This window comes from Echinops telfairi, unplaced genomic scaffold (assembly GCF_000313985.2).
Source record: "Echinops telfairi isolate 266 unplaced genomic scaffold, ASM31398v2 ScPeMD7_7425;HRSCAF=8463, whole genome shotgun sequence".
NCBI classification, from domain to species: Eukaryota; Metazoa; Chordata; class Mammalia; order Afrosoricida; family Tenrecidae; genus Echinops; species Echinops telfairi.
In genome coordinates this window covers 2,787,813-2,813,650 of record NW_022111325.1, presented here as the reverse complement: position 1 = coordinate 2,813,650, position 25,838 = coordinate 2,787,813, and the positions used below count along the sequence as shown (strand labels likewise).

The window sequence follows — 25,838 nt, the reverse complement described above, 5'->3', positions numbered from 1 at the left end:
GGTGCCGACAGAGAAGGGCTGCCTGCCTTGTCAGCAGCAGATGAAGCCTCCGGGGGACCCCAGTCCTGGCCCAGTGTCCTTACCACTGCCTCTGGCTGCCCGATGACCCCTTGGGCTAGAGCTCCTTGGAGGAGGGACCACAGGGCAGGGCATTGGCAAGGGTGCTTGTCTTGGAGGGTGCAAGGGAGCATGCAGCATACAGAGGAAGGAGTACCCGAGAAGCCAAGTAACTCCAGGAACCCCTTGGAGTACCCCAAACCAATAATCTGAGCCCCAACGAGACTCATTCCCTCAGTGAAGCGGCCCCAGTACGTGGTTTTGTGCGACTGGGTGGCCCAGGTGTGAGGGCAGTAGAGGTCAAGGTCGAGTTTGGTAGCCAGGGGATGTTAAGAAATCCTGGAGGAAGTAATTTGAGGTGGAGGAGAGAGGTGGAATGAGGTGGCGGACTACAAGGGATTAACCAGGGCTTGGGCTCGGACTTGGGCGGTCCAGAGGGCATGATGGGGAGGCAGACAGCATGGTCCCTCTGGGGAGCTGCAGGAAGGATTTTTGTTTAGATTTGATTTTTATGCAAAAAACATGTGATTACATCTGTGGGCGGGAGAAAGGCACTGTGTGTGTGTGTGTGTGTGTGTGTGTGTGTGTGTGTGTGTGTGTGTGTGTGTGTAGGGGGCAGTTCAGGAGGTGAAGACCTGGTATCTAGAGGTTCCAGAAGAGGAGGAGAAGCAACCCTCGGTAGCTGTGTGGGGAAGAGGGGCATTAGTTCGTGACAAGAGGGCGATAGGAAAGGCGGTGTGGGGGCGCGGACAGAGGGTTTGCCAGATACTGGGAAGGATGTGGCCGGGTGGGGGCGGCTATCTGGTCTTTCTATAAATTGAGTCTACTGAAAATTGAAGCCACTACGGCAGGGGGAGAAGCGTGAAACAGCCTGGGAGCCAGGGCAGATGCATGGCCTATCCAGTGAGGCTGGTAAGCCCAGACCTGTGGTCAGTCCCAAAGACCCGTGGGACGCCCTCTCTCGCCATTCTGGAGTGAGGGAAGGCTGGGGAGCTGGCTCTGGGTGGGGAGCTGGCAGGGTAGGAGGTGGGGAAGGGCTTGAGAAAAGTCGCTCACAAACACGGGCCCGCTCCCCTCAACATCCCCAAAGTCACCTGCTGCCCCCACAAAACAGCCGGAGCCACAAGCTTTGTCTTTTAATAAAAAATAAACTGTCTGTGACAAGCAGTTTTCTGAATCCCAGAACAAAGGAAAGGGGAAGGGAGGGGAAGGGTTGAGAGGTCAAGGGGTGTGTGTGTTGGGGAGTGAACAAGGCTCAGATTACCCCTGCCATTCAAGCCAGGGCAGAAGGGATCAAAACCTGCCCCAAAGCAGGAAGGAAGGTGGTCAGACTCCAGGAAGGACTTCCTGGGAGCCAGTCGTGCATGGTTGGTGATGGGAACAGCCAGGGGCAGCTCCCTGCAGAACCCCGGAGATGCCTGAGAGAGGGGCACGTGGGTGTCCAAAGTGGCAGCTGCCCTGGGAGCGGAGTCTCCAGGAGTGGTGCGCTGTGGTGGGGGAGAAGGTCATTGCATATTACCGGAGGGTCCTGAACAGGCAGGTTTTGTAGGATCTCCTGCAGAGCAGTGTATTTCTGGAGCGTTCTCTCCAGGGCCTGCGGTCAGCCTGGATTCAGGTCGGGGGCAGCTCGCTGAGGGAGCTTGTGCCCCATGTGCTTGGTCCAAGGGAGTCCCCAGGGAGAGTCCGGCCGCTGCTCAAGGCCCCGCTGGGCGCTGTCAGTAGGCAGAGTGGAAGGAGACCCTCCTCTTTCGTGGGAGAAAGGAGGAGGTGGTCTTTCGTGCTGGTCCCACCCTGATCGGGGCTGCTGCATGGCTGGGGGTCCCCAAGCAGCACGGCCAGGCACCCCGCCCTACAACAGCACCAGCCTCTGCTCACAGCGTTCATGGCACCTCAGTGCCCAGGTGGTTGTTGTCAGCGTCCACGTCACTGGCAGAGGTCCTGTGTTCCTTGGGGGGCTTGAGGGGCTGCTCCTTGCTCAGGGGGGCCTTCTCCCCGGGAGGAAGAGGCAGCGTCCCACAGCCCTGGACCTTTCCCCGGGCTCGGAGCGCCCCCAGCGGGGAGGCGAGGAGGAAGATGAGGGCTCCAGAGAGGACCAGGGCCAGGAGCACGGTGACAGTGAGGAAATGTGGCCAGTAGGAGCGCTGGGCGGCCAGGGCGGCCCCGCCCGCCATCCTGGTCAGCGGGGCCTCCATGCGCTCCCGGGGAATTCCCGCTAGTTCAGGGTCCAGTGCCAGAGGCTGCTCCTGGCTGTCTACCCAGTAGGAGACCACGGGGTAGGAGAACCCGTGCTCGGTGGCCCAGCACTGGTAAAGACCCCCAGCCCCTTCCCGCAGGAGCAACAAGAGGGAGCCGTTGTAGACGGTGGAAGAGGCTTCCGGAATGGCCGCTGCCCTGTGGCTCCAGTGGTAAGAGGCCAGGGCTGAGAGGTGGGGACAGGGGAGTTCCAGGATGGAGTTGGCGACCGCCAGCACTTCTTTAACTGCAGGAGGAGACGGTGATGAAGGGCAAGTGTTGGGGGAGGACGGCAGGAAGAGGCTCCAGGCCATCTCTCTCTTCCCTCCCATTTCAACTCTGACTCCCTGGTCCGTCCGGCACCTCTGACACCACCAGCGACCTCGACCTTGAGGCCCAGCTTAGACTTCCTGTCTCTCCTCCCTCCCTCCCTTCAGCCCGGACCCAAATCTATTCCCTCTCCCAATGCTTGGGTCTCAAGTGAGGCAGGTTCTGGGGAAGGAAGCAAAAATGCCCGCCCTAGCCTCCAGTCCCCCCTTCCCCCGGGCCCTTTGCAGGTTCCCTACTCACTGATTTGGGGGCGGCTCTGAGGCTGGTGACTCCTGCCCACAGGCCCAGTTGCACACGCCCACCCTGGGTTCCCTCGTTCTACGTCCTGCTTCCAGGTGCTCCTGGGAAAGTAAAAAGCAGTCGCCTGCATCAGAAGACAGTGGACAGAGGAGAGGGGAAGCAGGGAAGGGAAGGGCGGAGGAGAGCAGGTGGCTGGGCAGAGAGGGAAGGGCAGAGAAGGCGAGGAGGAGAAAGCAGGATTGGGGGGCAAAGGCCCTCCCCTCGGGGAGCCCGTCCCAGAAAGGTTTGGGGAACGGGTCAGAGGGCCCAGGCAGACCCTCCGGCTGCCATCCGGGACTGGCACTCACGGGATGGGGGTGGGCAGGAGGCTGCAAGTTCGGGACTCGGGATCCCAGGCACAGTGGGGGTCCCGGGCGAGGACACAGTCCACACAAGTCTCATAGATGTTGCAGTTGGCTCGGGGCACCCTCAGGACGCCGCCCGAGAAGCCTGCGAACACCGCACCCTGCAACACAGCCGGAGTGAGTCAGGGGGCCCCAGCCCAGCCCAGGCCCCTCCCACACCACCTGATGGCGAGGGCTGTCTGTCTCACCTGGGTGGGAGCCAGCTGCAGGTTCCGCACAGGCTCCGGGGCAGGGTATAGCTGAATCTCCTCTACCAGGTAGGCACTGCCGTTACTGCTCACCACTGCCTTGTGCAGCAACCCTGTGGCTGGGGGAAACACAGAGCTGGGCCCTCTCCACAGCCCCCCCTTTTCTTCTCTTAACCTCCAGCAGCTCCCCAACTGACCACTTCAGTCTGAGGGCAGCCGGGGCGGCTTTTCCATGCCATGCAGATGGCAGTCTCTCGGGTAAGTGGCTGAAAGCTCTCTGCCTTCCCTTTGCAACAGCCTGACAGCCTGTCAATTCCCAGGTGTGGGGCATTTGAGCACCGGGCCCCACCTCCATCAAGTCCTGACCCACAGGCAGCCCAGGGAGGTCTCCCCTGAACATCCTTTCAAAAGCTGCAACAGCCCTTCCTGGCACTCCGATCCCTGCCTCTACTCTGGTGTCCTGAGAGCATGTGACGGCGTTTGTTCACTCACTCTGTTTATTGTCTCTCTCCTCCCCCTCCACAAGGACTGGGGCTCTATCACTACTGTCTACTCAGGAACACAGTGGATCCTGCTTCCAGAACACTGGGTGGTTAAGAAACCAGCCAAACAAACAACAAAAACCAATTCCCCTGTGGTGAGTTGTCTCTGACTCCTGGCCTCCCGGTGGGCGCAGCGCAGCACGGCTCCCTGGGGTTTCAAGGTCCCTGGCCTGTCTTTGAAGGCGCGCTGGACGGATTCAAACCACCAGTCCTTGTGTTCCTGGAGAGCACTCAGTCACCGGGACAGCGCCATCTAGGCGACCCTGCAGGGCAGGACAGAACTGGCCCTGGGATCCCAACACTGTCCCAAGGCTCTACGAGAGCAGAAAGCAGTCTTTCTCCCACGCAGCGGAGCGGCTGGCCTGGCAGTTAGCAGCCTGACACGTTACCGTTGCCCCGCCAGGCTCAGAGACCTGTGTCTGAAGCTCAGGGTCATGCCCTGATGCTGTGCCCTCACCCACCCCTCTCCCCATTTCCACAGGGCGCTCGGAATCTGCTCTTCTCCCGGCAATCACCTGCCGCTTCCCCAGGCTCGCTCCCAGCGTGTAAGCTGGTGTCCTTCTGCTTCAGAGACAGCAAACCCTTCAGAGAGGAGCCCCTTTGGCTTCCGGCCCCCCCCCCGAGGTGACCCACCCAGCAGGCTTCACTGCCCTTCACTCTCATCCTGGGGTGGGGGGTGGGGGGCGTGGGGAGAGCGGTGGCACTAACCGTACCTCCATCTAGATCTTGGGTCCTGCCTCCTCAACTACTCTGCCTGCCAGTTGGCCCCTCTCTTGCCCTTCTCTCTACCAGCTCGCCTCCTACTGACTCCTTACCCCCCCCCCCCATCTTTCAAGAAACAGATCCCTGCCCCGAACCCATCATTGCCCGGTCCTGCTCCTCTTCCTCTTCACAGTGAGGCTTCCTGAAGGTGCTCCCGCTCCCCTCCACCCACTCACTCTTCACCCCTATCATGGCTTCCCTCCACCTCACCAAAGCCACCAACGGCCTGGAAGTCTGGCCCTCCGCCAGACTGGAGCTCAGAAATAGCAGGCGCGGGGCTCCTTTGCTCCCTGTTGCATCGTTAGTGCCTAGCAGGGTGTCCGACACTTAGTAGGTAGGTGCTCAGAAAACATTGGTTCAGTAAATGAATGAATGAATGAGCTCCAAGACTTCCCACCTCAGGCTGGTCTGGGGGCTGTCCTGGAGGCCTGTACTCACTAGTGCCCAGGTACATGATCACATGGCGGTTCCCTTCGACGTCCGGTGCTGTCTCCACCGCCAGCTGGGTATACTCCACGCCAGACTTCACCAGCAGGGGCCTCCCGACCACCGGCTCGTCCATCAGGAAGTGGTCCTTCATGAAGGTCAAGGCTTTATCGGAGGAGGGGCTCACTGAGCACTACAGGGGGAAGCGGGCAGGTCAGCACAGCTCCCCGCTTCCCTGAGTCCTCCCTAGCCCTCCTGCCTCCCTCCCCTCGGCTCCTGCCAAGCAGGGCTCATCTGGGGATGATGGTTACAAGCTCAGACTCTGGGATTACAGCCTTCGGACACGGCGGCTTCCCTCCCTTGGGAGATGGGACTCTTTCCAACTCCTACCTCGCAGGCTTCCTGGGAAGAGGTACAGCACTAAGACAGAGAGAGCAAGCAGGACAGAGCGTGGCGTGAAGTCAGGACTCAATACAGGATGGCTGTTGTGACCTTCACCCTCGCCAGCACCTTCATCCAGGGTGCCTGGAGGGCCTGCAGGAAGCAGGTTGAGGACCAAGCTTTGCTCCCCTCTGTAGGCCCAGTGTCTAGGGTGGGATCCCGGCATTCAAGAGCTCAGTCAATAAGTGCTGAGTCAATGGCTGGGCGCAGGCTGGCGCAGAAGGGGCAGGGGAAACGAGAAGAGTTCTCATCAGGGTCATGTGAACTTGCTGCACCGCGTGGGAAAGTCCCTTCCCCAGAAGGGGCCTTCTTTGTCTCTCCCGTCCAAGGAGAGAGGTGGCCTGGGGTTTCTTGAAAGGCCCTGCCCAGCCCAGAACGCAACCGCCCTGGGACAACTGTGTTCTCTCTTGGGCAGAATCTCTGTTCCCCGTATCCGGGAGCAAGGTCCTCGGGTCAGCTCCAGCCCCGGCCTGTCACCTCAAGCTGTGTCCTCACAAGAGTTAGCTCACTTCCCAGAGTGCCAGCCTCCTCATGTGAAACGAGACGATGGCATCTACATCTCATTTTGCATCTAGAAATGAGTGTATGCAGTCACCCTTGCTTCTCCCCAGGGGGCTTTTTAAAAAGGCTGACACCTAGGGGAGAAAACGCAAAAGCAGGCACATTTTGGAAAATGGAAAGCAAATGAATAAATGGCAAATGAGTTCGCTGAGGGAAAAAAGAGGGAGGAAGAGGGAGAGAGAGAGAGAGCAGTGGAGATGCCCAAGCCATCCTGATACATAAGGCAGAACTAAAAGTTCATGAAGCAGTGGCCTTAGTTGGGAAGTTGGGTTAAACTCACTGCCCTTGAGTCAACTCTGACTCACAGTAGCCCTCCCAGGACAAGGGAGAAGGAACTGCCCCTGCGGGTCTCTGAGACGGTCACAGTGTATGGGAGAAAGCCCCGCCTTTCTGCCACAGAGGGGGGCTTAGAGCAGGGGCTGGAGAAGGAGAATTCTTAGAAAGTCTGTTGCAGCAGGCAGAGCCTCCTCCCAGTGCTACACAGGTGGGTGACCGCCCTAAGGAGAGGCTTGGTCTGGAGAGGTGAAACGGTCTCTGGTGTGGGGTAGCCACGTGTTGACGGGGAACAGTATCTTGAAGATAGGGGAAAGGTGAAATGCGGGCAGGCACATTCCATGCTGAGACACCCCCCCTTCACAGTTCCCCTCTTTCTCCAGGGCTCTCACATATGGGAGCCAGACCATCTCCCCCCAAGTCAGAGTAGAGAATCGACCCTGGGTATCTGACCAGAGACCAAGAGAAAAAAAACCTAAAGCCACTGCCACTGAGGTTCCCTGTGGTCCACTGAGGGACTGGGCATGAATGTCATGCAGCTAAACCCTGCATGCTCATAATGAGGGGTCTGGAAAGTCCCTAAGTCGGGGAAGACCCTCAGGGTTATGAGACATAAATAAATCTTAGTACACATTCTCATGACTGAACGCGGTCCCTCCAATAACCCCCCACAGAGGAACTGTCATCAAGGGGCTACCATAAAAGATGAATCATCCCTGCGTCTGGCTGTTCACTGTGCCTGAAGGTTATCTGTCGATAAGAGCAATCTGCTTTTATAGCCCAACCCAAGGTAAAATGTAGCAAACCCTCTTCTGACGTCTCTGGCTGATACCGATCCAGATGGCTCCCCTGGGGAGGACTCAGGGGCTTTCCAGGGGACCTGGCACTGGCCTTCATTTCTTGTTCATGATGTCACCCGCTTACGAAATTACCCGTGGATTACGCTACATCTTCCCTGCATGACGCATACGCCTTTTGAAAGATCTCTCAGTCCCACACTGTCTTGGGACAAGGGGCCCTGGTGCAACGCCGTCTTATTTTCTAGAATCACAGAGTTGCTCCTGAGGACACGCGGAGTACCGATCCCCTACAAAACGGCCCAACCGGATCACCGGATCATCCTTCATGGCTGTAAGAGAACCCACGTTACCAAGCCATAACGATGGGGTAAATTGTCCAAAGAGTTGGCGGCACCGTATGTTTGAGTTTTAAATATAAGCAGAAGGTCCAAGATGATCAGACATGTAAGTCCATTAGCATGAAAGACACATAAACAACACCCCCACACACACACACACACACACACACACACGAGAGGAGAAGAAAACATCCAAGAACGTTAATGTTCTCACCCTCAGAGCTAAGAGTTTAGAGATTATAATCATGAGACAAGAACAGAGTGCTGCAAAAGAGAGTAGTCCGTACTTCACAGAGAGAGCGGAAAAACCAAACAAAACATGAAGAGAGAGAGAGCAGCCGGCAGTACCCAACCCACAAACTCACACCTGGTCTCATCACATCTCCCCAGGGCTTAGAATAGCACCGAGAAACAGCCGGTCAATTTTACAGGAAATACTTCAGCTAACCTCAGAGACACAATCACCAAAATCCATAGACACAAAACTCCACATGACAAACAAATTGCAAGAGCAACAACAACAACAAAGGATCGAAGGGAATATATGAATTCCAAGAGACTTGAAGGAGACCCAGCTCTACTTTGCGGACCTTGTCCGTATTTCGCTTCACACAAGCAACGTATCTATTTAAAAACAAAACAAAAACTTCATGACACGGATGAAAGGATGGAAAATGTCAACCTTGACTACATATTAAAATTTTAAACTGTTATGATTGTGCTTACGTTTTAGATAGTTACTAAAGTATTGATGAATACATGAAATATGATATCTAGAATTTGTTTCAAAATAGTTAGATGTGGAAGTTGGTGGTTCTCACTCACTGTCACCCAGTGAATTCTGACTCATAGCGACCCCGGGCAGGCTAACCCCACGGACGGTAGACGCCCCCGTGGAGTGGCTGAAAGCGCCAGGAGGGGAGGGGCTTTTGTCCATTTGGTTCCCCGCTCTCTCCAGTGCTGAGAACAGTGCCAAGGGAGTGGGAGGAAAAAATGCAAGGAAAATTTCTTAGAACTGAAGGAATTGTATTTCTAGGGCTGAAGGGACCATTGAGTTTGGAGGGAGGAGGAGGGGGGTGGGGAAGTGACTAAGAACATCTCATCAGAGCACACAGCCATGAGTGTTTGGAACCCAGGGACAGAGCAGGCACTGCGAGATTCCAGAGAGGGGTCAGAAAATGGTACGGCTGCTCAACAGACAATAGAGAAAGGCCTTCACATTGCTGAAGGGAAATTTTCCCGCCTGGAAGACGGCTGCCGAGTGAGCCCAGCCATCGTTACATGTGAGCGTAGAAGAAAGGCGTGTTCAGAGTCAAGGTCTCAGAAATCCTGACCTCTCCTGTAAGAAAACGAGGCAGTTGGAAAATGAATTTCGTTCAAAAGAGGAGGTAATGGGATGGGCGAAACGCAAGATGTAGCACAGGAGAGAAGCCAAGGGAATCTCCGGGAGGAGGAGGGAGATGCCAGTCTGGCGGCTGTGCCCTGGGTGTCTGGCCTGCAGTCTAGATCCGAACAGAAACGAAGGCTCTTTCGGAAGGCGAGATGGTTTAACTACCTGCTGAGGTGGACTTCGGGACTTACTCTGATAGCCGACAGAGCATGGGGTGAAAGCTGGCACAATGGCTAAAACACCCTAATCCACCAGCCACTTCCCGGGAGAAAGAGGTGGCAGTCGGCTTGTGTCAGTTACCACTTTGGAAAGCCCAGTGGGCAATTCCACTCTACAGACTTGCTGAGAGTCAGAACGGACCAGCTGGCTGGCAGTGGGCTGGGCTTGGATGGGTGATGAACAAGAGAAGCAGTGTTGAGAAGACAATGCCTAGCAAAAAGTCAATTACTAACCCCAAGGCAGGGAAGGTTAAAAAAAAAAAGACATCACTTTGAAACGGACTGTGGTAGCGATTGTACAATACTGCTTGATGCGATAAATGTATTAGGCTCCCAATAAAAATGGTTGGTTTAAAAAACAAAAAAGCAAAAAAAAATGGTTGGTTTTTTTTTTTTTGTGGGGCGGGTAGTAAAAAAGAAACGCAGTCATGATTTACTACCAGGCTGGAGTGGGAATAACTGAAGTCGCAATGTAAATATTTATCTAACCAGAAGTACTCTAAAACTATAGGGGAAAGGTGAGGGTGGGTGCAGGGGTATGTGGGTTGACACCTCTGGGTGTGGGTGGGGAAACCCCCAACTTAAAAGACGTTTGCTGAATTCCAGGGTGTAAAGACTCCTACCTTGCTGGCTGCGAGCTATCAAGCCACTCACTGGTGAATTTGGAAAGAGACGCACAGAGTCAGCTGTTGCTAGCTGCTGCAAGCCAGTCCCTGCACAATCCTGGGGTGGGGGGGTGGGGGACATAGTGATGGTGGGAAGCTAGGTCAAGGATCACTTTTCAGAAGGGGAACTGGGCACAGATTTCCCGAAACAGAACCACCAAGGAGCAGCAACAGAAGCACGTTACTTAGACACGGAGAAGAAGAAAGAAGACCAGCCAACAGAATTAAAGAGAGGGGAAGTGACTGCCAGGGTGCGGAGCGGTTTTATGTTAGTGCCCTATATGCCTGCTTGATTCTTTTATGTCCAGACTTAAAACTTGGCTTAACAAACATGAAGCGCAGGTAAAGATGGCCAAGACCTGGCTCTCTGTGTCCTCAGGGATGTACCTGAGTAACTCAGGCTGCTAGGGCGGCAGAGGCTGGCATTGCTCTCTGTGCGGGGTGGGGCTGGACACCTGTGGAATGTGGGCCGCTGGCTGGACCAGGTGTACAGCTGGGTAGACAAGGTGCACTAACTTTTATTGAGCACTGACTGCACCAGGACAGGTTACTGTTCCACCCACACAGGTCTATGTGAGCCTGGACTTGGCTTAGCCCAGGGGAGGGCGTACTCACACTGCCTGGCCGGGGGCTGGTCTCAGAGCCCATGTAAGTGGTCCAGTGTGAAGTCTCCTTGTTCAGCTCCTTGAATTTCCCCTCAAAGACACGCTCGATGTCCGTGAGAGAAAAAGCGCAGACAGCAGAACTCTGGGTCCCACCCATCTGCCTGGAGACAACGGGCAGGGACGCGCGGTCTGTTTCTGCCCCTGCAGCCCTAGCCCCGCCCTCCACGCCCCCTCAGTGAGGAACCACAGAGGGCAGGAACACTGTAGATGGAGCCAACCTCTCGCTTGCTTTCCCGTCCCCTTGTTCTGGATCTCGGTTTAGGATCTACTGTGTGATCATCCCAGAGAGTTCAGCGGAGCTCAGGGCTGGGGTGGGGGTGGAGGTGGCTGTAACCAACTGCAGGAGGGGAGGGTGGTCCAGATAAAGTGTTCCTTGCTGAGTTCCAGGGTTGCTCTGTACTGGCCTCAGAGAGCAAGGCCCGTCTCTCACTCTCTTGCCCCTGACTGGGGCCCACACAGGGTTTTAGCATTCAGACCCCACTTAGACTTCTTGTAACTGAGATACCCTCCCAGGTACACAAGAGGGCCGGAGGCCAGGTGTGTGTGTGTTGGAGGGGGGGGCGGTCCTTGGCGCATCAGCTAATGCCCTCAGGCAATGGCTTCTGCTTTTACCAAACGGAGGCTAGTGGTGTTTGCCTCTTTGCCTTGGCCACTGGGAAGCTCGGAGCAAAGTTTGCAGCCAACACCGGGGGCTGTAGCTTTTGACAAGCTCTTGTAATGTGCTGACCCTGACCCGCCTGGCTTCTCTTATTCTCTCGTGATTCCCCTTTCTTTATATATTTTATTCTAACGTAAGCCTTTGGTAAGCTGGGGCTCCTTTCCCAACGGGGCAGGGTTTCAATGAGCAAGAGTCTTGTTTCCCTTCTGCATGGACGCAGGAGTGAAATTCCCTGGAGGTGGTTTGGATCAAATGTCTTCCCTTGTAAAGGGCTCAGCTCCGTGGCCCCGGACCCCCTCGTCAAGCCCCCAGGACCCTGGCCCGCTGCTCACCACTGGGAAGTGAAGACTGCGTAGACGTGGGAAACCCCGGAGGAACCCGCAGGCCACAGGACTGCGTGGCGGATGATGTTGAAGGGCAGCTGCCCAGGCTGGGCGCAGAGCAGCTGGGCCTTCAGGAAGGTGGTCCATTTCTTCTGCAGCAGCTTCTCGCCACCCACGTCGTTCTGGGGGCGTCAGCCCAGTCAGGGAAGAGCCCGCTGCCCAGCGAGTCCTCACCCCGCCCACCCCGCTCCGGGCACCACGCCCCCGTCGTCCTTCCCAGCTCCCATTGGTCCCTAAGCACTCAGTCCCGCCTCTGTCGCCTCCCCATTGGCTCCTCCACGGACAGCCCCGCCTCCCGCCCCCGGTTGCAGACCTTGCAGACTCGGGCCACCCTAGACGTGTGGAGCCTCTCAAAGAAGTCAAACTCGTTGGCTGTCTCCTCGAAGAAGAAGTAGACGACCTGGGTCGAAGGAATGGCTGCCACGAAGGAGGCATCAGCTGCGGGAGTGGGGCAGAGGGGTTTAGAGACTGAGCACTGGGGTTCCCCCCGGGGTGCAAAACCCTCAGGCTGGCTCTGTGGGGCAAGAGACAGGATGTCTGGCTCCCATGTGGTCAGGGTGGGCTGCTGTGGGGCGACTGGAAATTCTTTAGATAAGATGGAAGCTTCCGGCAAGTCTGGGGAAGGGCAGCGGAAGTGCTGCCTTCTCCCCTGCTGTGTCCCTGCTGCTAAGGATGGCCTCAACAAAGACTGGAATAAAGGAATGGTTCCCGATGCCAGGTCGACCTGGCCCTGTGCTGGTGGTGGGTCAGGTGCTTACCCTGCAGCCAGTTGAGGAAGTTGTCCGTCTTGAGGACAGGATGGCCCAATGTGCGAATTAGGATGGGTTCACTGCCCAAGAAGTTGTTCATGGTGCCAGAATACAGCATCCCATCTGGGGGGGTGGGGGGGCGCGGATACGAAGAGGCTTATCAGCAGAGGGTGCACCCACTGGCCGCAGACCTGCCTCTGACTGGGGGCCGGCCACATCAGTCTCTGGCGCCCATCATACTTTGATCGTTTTGCTGAGTCCTCTTCTCAGGCCCACCCTGTGTGACCTTCTCTGCTGGGACAGTTTTCCAGCCTCTCTCTGGCTACTGCCTCACTCACCCAGCTGAACCACTTGCCAAAAAGAACCACATTATTGTTCCCTAAAGGTGGCTGGGTTTTCCGCTTCCACATCTTAGGCCCTACCCGACCCTTTCTGCAACAGCTTTCCTGCCCGACTGCCTACCTGTCCTTCAAGTTCCCCCCGGAAAGCCAAGGGCCACCTCCTTCAGGAAGCCAGGGCAGGAAGCCTGCCATGGTTCCTATCTGGGAGGACACGGGGCCAGGATTTTTTCTTGGGAATCCCTCCAATCCTAGCATGATACCGAGTGCACCAGAGGGTGTGTGCACACAGTGCATGTGTGTCTTCTCTACCTGGGACCATCCCTGGACTCTCCTGCCCTTGGGTCCCTCTCCCCATCCACCTCTCCCTCTTGCGTGGCAGTTCTCGCATGCGGTGAGGGTGCCTGATTCTCCCTCTCCTCTGAGGCTCGTGGCTTCCCTTCCTCCTGCCAACTGCCTTTCAGAAAACAGCCAGATGCCACCTTTTGCCTTGAGACTCAGGAAGGCAGGTGTCGGGAGGGAATATGGGATCCGATACTCACCCACGAGGACCGCTGTGTGCTTGTGGACCGGGTTAAAGGGGCTTTGGCCCTTCCCCTCCATCACATTGGCCTCCAAGATGGGCATCAGGGTGGAATCTTTGAGTTCCTAGAGGGGGGAAGTGGCTGGGGGGCCAGAACGCCAGGGTCTCATGTCCGGGAAACGGGCAGGATGGGCAGGGAAAGGGAGTTACATCAAGGGACATTGGCTGGAGCCAGGAAGCGCCCTCGGATCTTCTGGCCAATGACCAGAGTTTTCCAGAGCTACAGAGGATGGGCAGAGGGGAGGGAAGGCTTGGGGGCCTTCCAGCTGGGGGCCAGATAACTCACAATGAAGGTGCACACGGGGCTGAAGGCAAAGGTGCCACAGGTATAGAGATGGGTGGCATTGAAAGAGACCAGGACGCGGATGAAGTTGAAACACTGTGTCTGGAGAAGCAAAAGGGTCAGTTACTGCTAACCCTAAACTAGGCCTGGGCCCCCAGAGTCTGCAATCTCATTTTCCAGTTGGGAGGGGCGGGCTCTGCCAGGGTCAGTCTTTGTACATCTTTGTAGAACATAATCTCGGCAGGTAATCATGCAAGCAAGTCTTTTCCACTGTCTGCGCAGCCTAAGGTCATCCCAGTGATGCCCTGGGCCCGTACTTCCCAGCCAGAGCTCTCTCAGCTCCATCTCCACTCACCTCATTGCTCTTCCTCTTAAAGGCGCATTCATTCTTCTTCCTGTCGCTGGCTGGCCAGGGTATCTGCAGGACAGAGGTGGGGGGAGGAGATGCAGGAGATGAGACCTTCAGCTCGGGCTCCAGCTTCCCATCCCCTTCTGCACGTCGTGTGGGATCACCAGCAGGCCTGGTGGTTAGCGACATGTTGGCAATCTGCCATCACACCATTCTTGGCCCAGATGCTGCTGTTCATGAGAACACAGACCCGAGACGGAACATGACTTCTGGAATCGGACAGGCCCAAGTTCAAATCTAGACTGCCGCGGCCACTTCTTGGCCTAAGCGATCTCCAGTCAGGTTTACAGCCTGCTGGAGGACACAAGTGGGAGGTGCACGCTCAGCCTCAATGAAGCGCGGGGCACACAGGGCTGCAGGTGGCAATCATGCAGCCGGCGGACGAAGTCACTCTGAATCATGTTGGGGTCCCATCTCAGAGACTCTGCATTTTTAACCAGTCCTGAGGGGGGTGGGCGGCAGAGTTGGTTCCTCTTGCTTTCCACAGGCCGCAAGGTAAGAAGCACAATGCCCAGCGATGATGGCCAGCACTGCTAGCACTCCCTACCTTCTCCCTCCTCCTCGGACTGTCCCACTGGCTCAGAGAGGGACTAAGGCACAGAAGCATCAGTGATTTCTACTGGTGGGTGAATAATCCGATTATTGATATAATTTTGAGTCAGTGTTTATCTCCTATGTCAGTGATTTCCATATCAGTCATTTTGGCAGCCGGTATGAGTCACTCTCTTATCCCAATGCCAACGAGTGCCCCCCGGCATATTTCTTGTCCATCATATGGAGAGCAACTGGGCAGTTACTCACGCATAAGTGTCCTAGGCCCAGGGCAGTGCTGGCCCCCTCCCAGCCTGCGCCCTTTATCCCCAGCCTCCTCACCCTGTTGTGTAGCCTTGGGACCCCTGGCTCTTGGATGTTCAGGGCCAGGATGGCTTCCCGAGCTCCCACAAAGAGAGTGTTTCCATCATCGCTCAGGAGCAGCATGTCAAAATCCCGGAGGTCCTTCTGCTGGAAGAGGCTAAGAGCCCTGCGTCTGTCCCCTGTGGAGAGGTGGTGAGGGGTGTGTGAGGAGGGGCAGGGGCAGATGCTGATCCTTGAGGCAGAAGTCGGAGGAGCAGGAATGGCACCGCGCTCCCCAGGCCTTGGAGCTGGACCCACTCTACTCTACCAGCAGCCACAGGAGCATGAGTGCCGCACCCACAGGAGAGAGGAGAGGCTGCCAAAGCCAGAGAAATGACAGCCTGGGGCTGGGGAAAGGGCGGGGGGCAGCACCCAGGAGACAGACAAAGGGACAGGAAAGGAAGAGACAGGGCTACTCTCCTGGGCCTGGGGGCTGCGGTCCGTGAGAACACCTCATCCCCACTTAGCAAGGGGAGCTAAAATAGGCCCACAGCCAGGACAATGCTGGTAGCTAGAGGCAGGAAATCCAGACAGGGCGGCATCAGGGTAGCTGTGTTTTAGGGGTTCCTCTCACCACCTCCTCATTCTGCCTACTTCCTACCCCTCTGATGCAGGGCATTCCCCTCCCCAGATCACTTAGGCTGGACAGGAAGGGCATATTTTCCTCGGGGGCCCCTGAGTGTACCTAGCTGTCACCTGCGTAGGGGAGACGAAGCAGGCTGCAGGAGAATCCCCTAGGCCAGCTGCATCGTCTTGCCAAGATGGCAATAGGGGAGCCGTGGTGGTGGTGGTGGTGGTGGGAGGGGGTTGGGTGTCTGTGTCTGTGTTTCTGCCCCCTGCACATCAGCAAGTGGGGAGGGGCTCCTCAAATCTCCCATCGCTCTCACCCTTCACTCTTGCTCTAGTTAGTCAGCTGACTCACGCACTGCCACTTGGCCGGTGCCGACTCACAGCGACCCTAGGACAGGGGAGAGCTGGCCCTGTGGGTTTCTGAGACGGTGAGTCTTTCTGGGAGTAGAAAGCCCGGTCTTTCTCCCTCAGAGCGTCTGGGGGTTTCCGACTTCCAACTCGGCGGATCACAGCCCAACGCGTGACCAGTGCACTTACCAGGGCTCCCCCAGGAAGCTGACTGGCTAACTGTTAAAGGGGGGAGGGAAACTCAGGGCATCTAAGGACCAAGAGGAAGAGTCAGAATCAAGTGTGGCACGATGCTGGAGGGCTGACCTCTGAGAGGGATGCCTGTCGCCCTTGCGTCTGGTCGCCCTCCTGCTTCTGCCCCTAGAAGGTGAGCACCTCCTGGGCAGGGGCTGAGTCCCATCCGTGTTGGTACCCCAGAACCCAACACGGAGGGGGCCTGTCCATCCAGAGGCCACACACAGTGCCTTCACTGGGTTGCCTCGGGAAGATGCTGGCGACACCCCCACGAGACCCTGCCCCTGCATCTCTGACAAGGCCTTTGACCTTCCTAGACCCTTCTCCCTGAAGCGGAGCGGGCCGGCAGCCCACAGGCTCCGTAGAAGAGCAGCCAAACTGCCCCCAGGGCCCCTGGGTCCACAGCCCCGGTGGTACTTCTCCCAAGGGAGGGGTGGGGTCTGTGGCATGTGCTCCGTGGGGCTGGGGTCTCCAGCATGGTCGGGTGGTTGGCATGGATCAGGTGCCCACGTGAGCCTTAGCTCCCGGGCTTTCAGGGGCGTGTCCAAGGCACCTAACTGATGCCCATGACATTTAGAGAGAAAGGAAATTCACCAACTTTAGGGAGCCCACAGATAGCAGTGGCCCTGGACCCCAGGCCCCTCTGCTCCCCCGGGGCCTCGGGCTGTGAGTTTCCTCTTCCACTCTTCTCCCTCCCTCTGTCTACATTTCTGCCTCTGGCCTTTTCCCCCCAAGGCTCTCTGATGCTCTCCTGGAGTCCCCAGCTAGGTCACCTCTGCTCCTCTGCTCCTCCACTCCTCCACCTCCCTCCTCCCTCCTCTCCTCTCCCCCATGCCCAGCGCACCTGCCCAACATCAGAGCTTACCTGCGGAATATCTGACCCTGGGCACGGGCCCCTGCCCGCCTGCCTCGGCGGTCGTGGGAGGCGGGAATGGCAGCAGTAACTGGAAGAGGAAAAGGCCCAGCAGGCTCCAGGGATCCAGGCCCGGGGCTGGGAGGGCCATGCTCTGTCAGGGCACTCGCCCGCCGGCTTTGGGGAAATGGGCTCTTTGGCACTCTCAGGGTGAGTGGGCCTCACCACATCCTCCTGTGGACCAATCAGAGAGCCTCAGGTAGCAGAAGTATGAACTGAGGGGGAGCCCTGAGGGAGGGGATGGTTCCCCTGGGGGAAGGCCCTGGGGGAGTCTCACTTCCATCCCCCTCAGACCAGACTGGTGCTGGTTGCCTCACTCTCCCTTCCCAGCAGGAGCCTCTCTGTCCCACTTCCTGCTGCTGCGGGTGCTGGTGCTGGTGCTGGTGCTGGAGGTCTCCTTCACCAGGAGTTCTGTCTGCCTGTTCTAGCCTTCCCTGGGCAAGTGCTTCTACCATCTCGCCTTTGTCTTTCTTCCTCTTGCAGCCAGAGCCCCAGACACTGCTGTCGGCCCCCCAGGGAGGGCATTTCTGGGCAGCAGATTCCTGCACCCATAGCGCACATTCCTCAGACCTGACGCTCCTGCCCTTTCCAGTGATCCTCTGTCCTCCTGCTCACCTTGCCCTGTGGTGACCCAGGCCCCCTCTGACCTCACCTCCAGCCCCAGCTGGGCTCCGGGGTCTCTGACGCTCAAGTCTCCCCGGGCTTCTTCCTCCAAGGAGGCAGTCAGGACCCATAAGACTAGGCTGGTGGCCAGCATTAGCCCAGGAGCAGCCCTGAGCAGGGGGCAGCTGGTTGGCTCAGCTCCCACGCAACCTCACCTGTTTCTCTCCGGGCCCCCTGGGGTCTCTGGATCTTCCTGTCCCCCACCCCCACCCCCAGCCTCAGCCCCAGCCCCTGGCGGCCTGTCTCACATACCCTTGAGTGGGCCACAATGTGGGACCCAGGAGTCAGCTACTCAGCAGGGGGGCCATCTACAAGAAGGAAGGCATGGGGTCCCAGACCTCAGCAGGCGAGGGTGGAGGGCTCAGCCCGGCTGGGCCGGGAGCGGGGCCCTCCAGGTGCCCATAGTCCCAAGTCAGCCCTGTGCTCTGGGCCAGGGAAACCAGAATTTCCACCTCTCCAGTTGTGACAGATTCCTGGCTTGGGCGGAAGTTGGAGGATTGGGAGGGTGTATACCAATAGGCTCCACCACCTATGGAGACACACCTCTTTCTTTCTCCCTCCTCTCTCCACCCGCCAGCCTGCCAGCCACCGAGAGAGCCTAAAAGGCCCTTCTGGGTCCTCTCGGTCATTGCCCCCGCCTCTGCCTCTCTGCCAAGACACACCCAGCCTAACCAGCCCAGGGCTGGTTTCTCTCTTGCTCAACTTTCCCGGCAGTCTGTCTTTTGTATTCCTCTTTCCTTGGCCTACAAGGTGGGGTTGCCCACTCTTACGACTGGGAAGTCCCTGAAGTGGTCTAACCTTCAACCCTCCCATTTCCGGCTGGCCACAGTCTTCAACAACAACAAAGTCCAAACAAGTGCACCAGGCTGTTCTGGAGTCTAATGTCCACCAGGGCTCCAGCCGGCCAGCAGGAGGCCCAGCCCGGGAACTTCCCGTGCTTGCATGTGCTGTGTGAGCTCAGGCTTCAGAAGCACTCAGCTCTCCTGCTCACCACTCCCGTAGGCTGGGGGTGGGGGTGGGGTGGAGGGGGACCTCATAATGCAGGGTTAATGAGGCTTCCGCCGCCAAGGGCTCCACAGCCTATAAAGTGGGTTGTATCTGCCCACTCAGGCCCGGTCAGCTGACTGCAGGTGAAGCACAGGCATCGCAGGGCTAATGGACGGGCTCCTGTCAATAACCCACCTCCATCGGAAACACACACTCCTCCCTGCCAGGAAGCCCTGCAACTTCCATCCCTCCTTCCACAGGGAGGCCCAAATCAGGGGAGCCCTGGGAAGTCCTCCTCAGAGCCTGCTCAGCCTCCCTCCCCTCTCCCTCTGCTCCCAGTATCCCTCCATCTCTGGGGGCCTGGTCTCCGATGGTCCCCCCTGCCCCCAACAGCTCTTCCTGTTCAGACTTGCTCAAAGGTCTTCCAGACGCCCCTTGGATGCTGGCTGCCCAGGGTCCCTTCTCTCCAGAAGGCCAGGGACCAGTCCGCCTAGAGGGAGTCTTCCAGGCCCACAGAACCCAGGGGAGTTCTTGCTTGTCAAGTCTCTCCAAGCCCTAGCTCCGGTTTTGGAGACGCACCCTGTCCCTGGGCCTCTCCTCTAGAACAGCTAGTCTTATCTGGGTCTCGGGGAGGAGTCCCGGCCCTGCTCTCCCCATGGATGCCCTGTCCCGACCCCACCCTGGCCTCTTTGGCCGTGGCGAACCCAATGCCTGGTTCCCAGGATGCCCCTCAGCACACCCCAGGCCTCTTCCCCAGTCCCCCCAGCCATTATCAATAGTTCACCTTGGCCACCTCAACCACTGTGGACGGTAGACATCCCTGCGACCCCTTGTTACAGATAAGGAAAGGGAAGTGGCCCAACCAGAAGACAAATCGATGAATTCAGAGCTGCCTCATGTGAAAGAACCTCTTCTATCTGGAGTCCCACCCGCCAGCCAGCCCTACTTCCTGCCCAACTTCCAGGAAGCTCAGCTCTGAGCCACTTGAGGGCGGAAGGCCAGGGAGGGGGGAGGGGAGGCTCTGGACTGAGAAGCGGTGGTCTCAGGGCCCTTCCTCCGCCACTGTCAGGCCCTCCTGGTCCGTCGTCCCACAGAAGAGGCTGAAGCCAGGAAGTCAGGCCCCCCAAGTCTCCCTGCCACCCATCCCTGTGCTGTGGTGGATGGGGCCCCCAGCCTGGATATGCCACCTGTGAAGTCACATGAGGGCCGGTGCCGCCTGCAGTCTTGCCGGTTCCCTTTGCAGTGGGCCCCACAAATTAGGTAGCAGGTCCTTTCTGCCCACTGCGTCCAGGAAGCTTGGATCAAGCCTTGGTCCCACCCCCTCCTTCCCTGGACAAATGAGGAAATCAAGGCAGGAGGGGGGAGTGCCTTGGTCAGGGGCAGAGTCGGGTAGCAGGTCAGATGTGGCGACAGGGGGAGGAGTCAGGTGCCAGGTGACTGGGCCAGAGGGACCAAGGGACTATACCATCCCCATGACCCCAATCTGGGGCTTCCTCTGTCCGTCCCCCACCCCCCCCGTCCCCCGCCCCCAGCCCTGGAGCCCAACCTAGGGACACCCCCGCCCCCCAGGACAACAGGACTGAGTTCATCCTCCCAGGCCAGGGTCCAGCTCCCTGGGAGACTCCTCCCCCACAATCCCTGGACCACATCAAACAGTAGCCCCTTCTAGCCAGGATTTATAGCCCAAGTGGAGGCAGACAGACATGGGGATGGAGTGGGAGGGGAGATGAGGGTACCCCATGCTGCTTCTGAGCTTCAACCCAGAAGGCTCAGCCCCTTTCTACCCCAGGAGTTTGCACACCTTGCTGAGGGAGGGGCTCTAGGAGCCCCTGCCGGCTTGGCCAATGACCCTGCAGATCCAGCATCCCCACTGCCTTCTCCCAGCCTCAGGGCAGCCCTCCGAGAGCACACTCCTGGAAGACATCCCTGCCTGCCCCCTCCCTCAATCCCACCTGCCGCGCCCCTCCTCTGCCCTCTTTTATAATCATCAGCAAGTCAAATCAACTTCTAGGTATTGAGTGCCTACCGTGGGGGAGCCATAGGGATGTCCCCAAGCCTCCACTCCTCCAAGATCTCCCCACCTCTTCCAGCCCCCACAGTCTCCCAGCCTTCTTGCTGCCTGCCCAGCCCAGCTCCCCCCACCCCCCACAAGCCCCTTACCCAAAGCCTCTCACGTCCCCCCTCCAATCTGACCGGGCTGAAAGGCTGAGCAGATGACCACACACAATGGCCCGACCCCTTCGGTCTGCCCCCTCCTCAGGGCAGAGCCAGCGCCAGACAATGGCCCGCCCCCCTCCTTTCGGAACTGCCTTTCTGCTCTCTCCATCCCTTACCTGGAGCTGGGGATGCCTGGAATGACAGCTACTGTCGCCCAGTGCCTCGGTGCCTGCCACACCCCCGCCCCCCATCCCCAACCCCATCCCATCTCTCTGGTCCTCAGTCACCATGGCGACCGCATCTCTAAGTGGGAGGGACTAGAATCTCCCCATATTCTTCCTCCTCCTACTGGTGTCCCCCTGTGCCCCACCTTCTGCGGTTTCTGCATCCAGGGCTCCAGATGTAGGGGGGGGCACATTATCATGCCCCCCCACGGGGTCCTGCTCAGCTCCCTTCCCACCTTCAGTTAGGCATCATCCTGCCTATGTCCCCCAGCTGAGTAGGAAGAGGGGGTGTGCTGTCAGCTGGGGCCAGCAGTTTCTCTGGCTTTTCTCCTTTCCTAAGGACTCTGTGATGTAATGTTTACGTGTTGGGCTGCGCACCACAGGGCCACCAGTTCGAAACTACCAACGGCTCTGAAGGAGAAAGAGGAGATTTTCTACTTCTGTAAAGAGTTACAGTCTTAAGAAACCCACAGGGGCAGTTCTACCCTGTCCTACAGGGTCGCTCTGAGTCGGCATCGAGCTGATGGCAGTAAATTTGACTCCTTTTTTTAAGGACTCTGTGTGTGTTAGGCATCTCACTTGGATTCCAGCCTGAGCCCATTCAAATAGAGCTTGCTAAGGAGGATGCAAATAAACACACACATGTCTGTGCGGCTGAGCCAAGGGACAAGGTGTCTGTCCGAGAAGCCTGGGAAACCTTAGCATTGTTGGGACTTCCGGTGCAGGAGTCCACCAAGGGGCTCAGGGCCCCCCTTTTCTACTCATCTAACCAAAAAGCCAGCTCTTCCCGCAGCCTCCCCTCAGCACCACTCGGGAGATCTCTCTCTCTCTCTCTCTCTCTCTCTCTCTCTCTCTCTCTCTCTCTCTCTCGGGAGAGACCTCTGGGAGAAAGCTGGTGGGGGGAGAGGACGGATGGAAGGCAGCCTTCCAAAAGGAGAGAAAGAGTGAGCGAGGGGCCAGTGGTGTCCCTGGGGTGCTGTGACTCATGGTGTGGCCATCAGCCCCCCTCTTCCTGGTCTTCCTCATACCAGACCACCCTTAGCAGTGTTTCCTATGGATTTCATAGTAATGATATGTAATGGATTTCAGTCATGGAATGATGTGTGATAAATATAGTTGCACATTGCTCAAATGTAGTATTTCTTGGATTCTATGAATACTAACAAATTTTTTTGGTAAAAATCTTCCTTCACTGAATTACATTACTGGTTACAACACTACTAGGAACGGAGCAGGGGCCTTTTGGAATTTTTCTCCTTTTCTGCTAAATACTACTTCATTCTCAAAAAGTCCCTGATATGCATTCACAATACTACTTAGCATAATCCAAAACTCACTGCCCTCGAGTGGATGCCGACTCACAGTGACCTTATGGGGCAGGGAAGAAGTGCCCCTGTGTAACTGTAACTGCTTAGGGGAGTAGAAAGCCTCATCTTCCCCCCGAGGAGCGCCTGGTGGTTTGGAACCGCTGGCCTCATGGCTAGCAGCCCAATGGGGACACCCACTACACCGCCAGGGTCTCTACTTACTGCAGTCTTGCAGCGAAAAAGGCAGAACATTCGACAAAAGCAGTGACTATCGGACCACTGGGAGCCACGGGAGCAGTGGTGCGTCCTGTGGCGCATGCGCCCTAAGCCACGGATTTGGCGCGTCGCTGAGGAGGAGGAACAAGGACAGCACTGCCTTGCACCAGAACTCCAAAATCACCGCCCTCCAGCCGAATCGGACTCTTCGAAGGTTCAAAAAGTAAGTCGGCACAGAGTTTTAGCTTTGTACTGATAATCTGGGCTTATGAAAAATGATTCGTTGTGATGATCGACTACAGGGAGTTTTTAAAAACAATAATAGTACACGTCTCCTGAAAGCACTACACGAACATGCCATAGACAGGCCTTTTGGTGTGTGTCTCTCCACACGTCCCCACATATGTCTCCCGGTGTGGGCCACACCTCCTGCTCCCCCCACTGAGGACACTGAATAAGACGGGGGGCTGGGTGGTTCCCTATCTGGGAAGGCACCGAGACAGCCGGGTCGTCTCAGAGGAGGCTTGGGTGCTGGGCCTGGTGTCCTGTCCTAACTTTAGCTGAGGTCCCTGGCCTTGGCTGCGTTACTGGTAAAACGAGGAGTTGAAAAAAAACCCTTCCCAATGGGCCTCATTCCGCTTGCAGGAAGACTGCAAAGGTACCGCAGGGGTGGGCACGGATTGCTCTGAGTACCAGGCCAGCGGGCGGGCCTGAAGCTTGCTGTGTGAGTCTGCGCAGGACACTAGCCCTCTCGGATCCACAGAGGTAAAACAGCAGCTCCCCGAGAGCAGGACGCCTTCGTCCCCAGACGTTCAGTATTTTTAGGAAGAGCAAAGTGTGCTGGCGCCTGGCTGGGCAGAGGGTTTCACAAGCCAAGTCCGGGTTCCCCTTTAGGTCGGGGTTGGGGTGCCTGTCAGCATTTCCGTCTGGGCAGGGCCAAGAGGGCATTTGGGCAGGGAAAGCAGAAGCAGACCCTGAGTACAGTGGCCATCTGTCCCCTAGCCCTTGCGGACTCTCAGTGCCCTGGGCTCAGGGCTCAGAGGGGGCTTTTACTTGGTCTGGTTCCTTCCCCGGCTCTAGGGCATGTGGTGGGGGCAGGGGACGGATGAGCTAATTGGGGACCGAGATGGCAGGGCCTAGACCCTAACTGCAGCAAAAAGATTTCACACACACACACCCCGGGGGGCTACCCTTTGTTTCTTACCCCCATCACCTTCCCTTGGGAGACAACAGGGCCCAGACGCTGTCAGAATTGGAAGGGGCTGCAATTCTGAAGTAGCCAAAGGAATGACGCCAGGGGGGCCCACGGGTCTCCCCTGGCTCCACTTCACGCTGGGTTACGCGGCCAAGCTTCAGGGGGCCTCTCTTGGCCTTAGAATCTGGAGTGAGCACTTCTAGGAAATCTCTCTCTGTCTGGAGCACACAGGAGCGAAGCAGATCAGAGACTCAGGGACACCTTTGGTCTGAGGGATTCATGCACCCTGAGAACCTCTGTGCCCGGAGGCGGGAAGAAGGAGGTGGTGCCCAGCTCCCTGTCCTGAGAGCCCTGACAGGGATCACCGCAGACAGTCCTGCACAGAATGGGAGGGACACATAGAACGAAATTCAGAAACACACCAAACCTACTGGCCTGATAGAGGCTGGTGGAACCCCCTGAGATTATGTCCCGCAGACACCCTTCAAACCCAGAGCTGCATCTGGGCCCAAACAGCAGACAGGTCTATCTGGAGAACCCCAGTGCCTTGTTCCCCAGATGAATCACCCACACGCGACCCGAAGGCCAGCATTCACCTCAAAACCACGCTCGGAAAGACAGTAGGAAGGGGCAGGAGAGAAAGACCGACGATGGATTCGGGCACCACCCAAGGATGAATCGGGAAGAGGGATGTGGTGTCGAGGGACTTGCGACTGTTACTGAGAATCAAGATGCGCGTCACTTGTTGGATGGGAAACAACATGGTGCTCTGTCAGTTGTCACCCCGACCACAATCGATTTAAAAATAAAACCAACAAACTACACTCACAAGAACAACACTTCCGGGAAGGAACTGAAGTGTCCTAATGAGGAAGTAGGACTCTGTTGGGGTGGCCACCGGGGCTGCAGTGAGGTGCTTGCTGGGTGAGCTGGACACACAGGGACACCCTCCCCACCGCCCCGCCTGTGTGCAGCTCCCTGAGGTGGAAAAAAGGGAGGGAGAACCCGCCCAGGGCCTAATCTCCACTACTCTGACTGTAGCACATGCAACGCCATTCCCTCTGGGTTTCCCAGCCTCAGTTTCCCCATTGATGGCTCAGGCCCTGAGTCTTTGGTTGGGGAAGGCCCAGCAGTGGCCTCTAGAGTTCAGCAAAGAGAGATCTCCGGGGAGAATGGGCAGGGGGAGGGTGGGCCCAGGCCCTCCTTCTTCCTGGGGTGCCCTCCTCAGGGTTGGTCCCTGGGCTGCCTTTCCCTGTCCCAGGCCAGAGGGCCATCCCGCCAGGCCCCCTGCGTCACCCACTCAAGTTGGCACACAGATACTCCAGGTTCACAACCCCAAGAATCTGGCATCCTGCCCCATATCCCACCCCAGGGTCCAGGGTCCCCCTTCCCCACCACTTTCAAGCCTTACCCACAGCCCAGAAGTGGAGACCCTAACCGGGGGCGTCCAAGACTTCCAGCAGTTTCTGTAATGGACAGGAGGCGGAGCAGAGGCGGGCATGGCTAGGGGAGGGGTGGGGACCCTGCCAGCCCCTTCCAGTGCCCCAGTTCCCAGGCAGCTCTTAAAGGGACCCAAACAGATTAGGCAGGAACAGCTTAATGGGTGGGTGTAAGGGAACGTGGGGTGGTAGGGAAAGAGTGGGAAGGGCCAAGGACAGTAGAGCCAGGGTCAGGGCCTGACACCTCCCCTGCTCCCTGGACGCCCAGGACTCCCTAGTCTAACCTTTCCCTAAGTCCCATGGGACTCCCATGCTGCCCACCCAGCTCCTGACCACCACCTCCTGAAATCCTGGTCCCGCTTCTCCTCCGGTCCCTGCCTACTTTCCCCCCTCCCCCATACCCATGCCACCCCAGTCCCCAGGGAGAGCTGCCAGCTGGCACTGATTGGTACTAGGCACGCAGAATCGCAGAATCGGCCCAAGGAGTATGAGAGCCTGAGTCCTGGTCCAGAGGGGGAGGGGAGGCCTGCCTACAGTCCCTGGAGGCTGCAGGGGTGGAGACAGAGGGAGGGTGGGTGTGGGGGCCACCTTACCTTCCTCACTGCCTCTCCCAGTTCCTTTCCTTGGCCTTCTGGGCACAGGATGAGGGGTGCTGAGAGACGTGGGGTTCTGGCTTCTGGTGGGACATGGAACGGGAAAGTGGCTGAGCTGGCTCTTCGGAGCGAGGGAGCAGGACTGCTGAACTGCTGAGAGGGC

At 57.5% G+C, this 25,838-nt stretch overlaps 1 protein-coding gene across 4 annotated transcripts; it reads right to left on the bottom strand.

The window, feature by feature from the left end:
* Positions 1-1,178: 1,178 nt before the first annotated feature.
* On the bottom strand, positions 1,179-25,838 carry SEMA4A (semaphorin 4A). Of its 4 annotated transcripts, XM_045298463.1 has the most exons (16): positions 25,055-25,072; positions 17,810-17,865; positions 16,847-17,068; positions 14,809-14,969; positions 13,882-13,944; positions 13,530-13,628; positions 13,203-13,308; positions 12,332-12,445; positions 11,887-12,011; positions 11,523-11,695; positions 10,483-10,633; positions 5,194-5,374; positions 3,452-3,570; positions 3,207-3,364; positions 2,860-2,960; positions 1,179-2,536 (listed from the first exon to the last, which is right to left on the bottom strand). In XM_045298463.1, the coding sequence occupies exons 3-16, from the start codon at positions 16,983-16,985 to the stop codon at positions 1,938-1,940; spliced, it is 2,289 nt and encodes a 762-aa protein (XP_045154398.1). In that variant the 5' UTR covers positions 16,986-17,068; positions 17,810-17,865; positions 25,055-25,072; the 3' UTR covers positions 1,179-1,937. The 4 variants fall into 4 exon arrangements, with proteins under 4 accessions (XP_045154398.1, XP_045154399.1, XP_045154400.1 ...); XM_045298464.1 differs by lacking the exons at positions 17,810-17,865; positions 25,055-25,072 and adding an exon at positions 25,676-25,838; XM_045298465.1 differs by lacking the exon at positions 17,810-17,865 and having other exon boundaries at positions 25,055-25,102.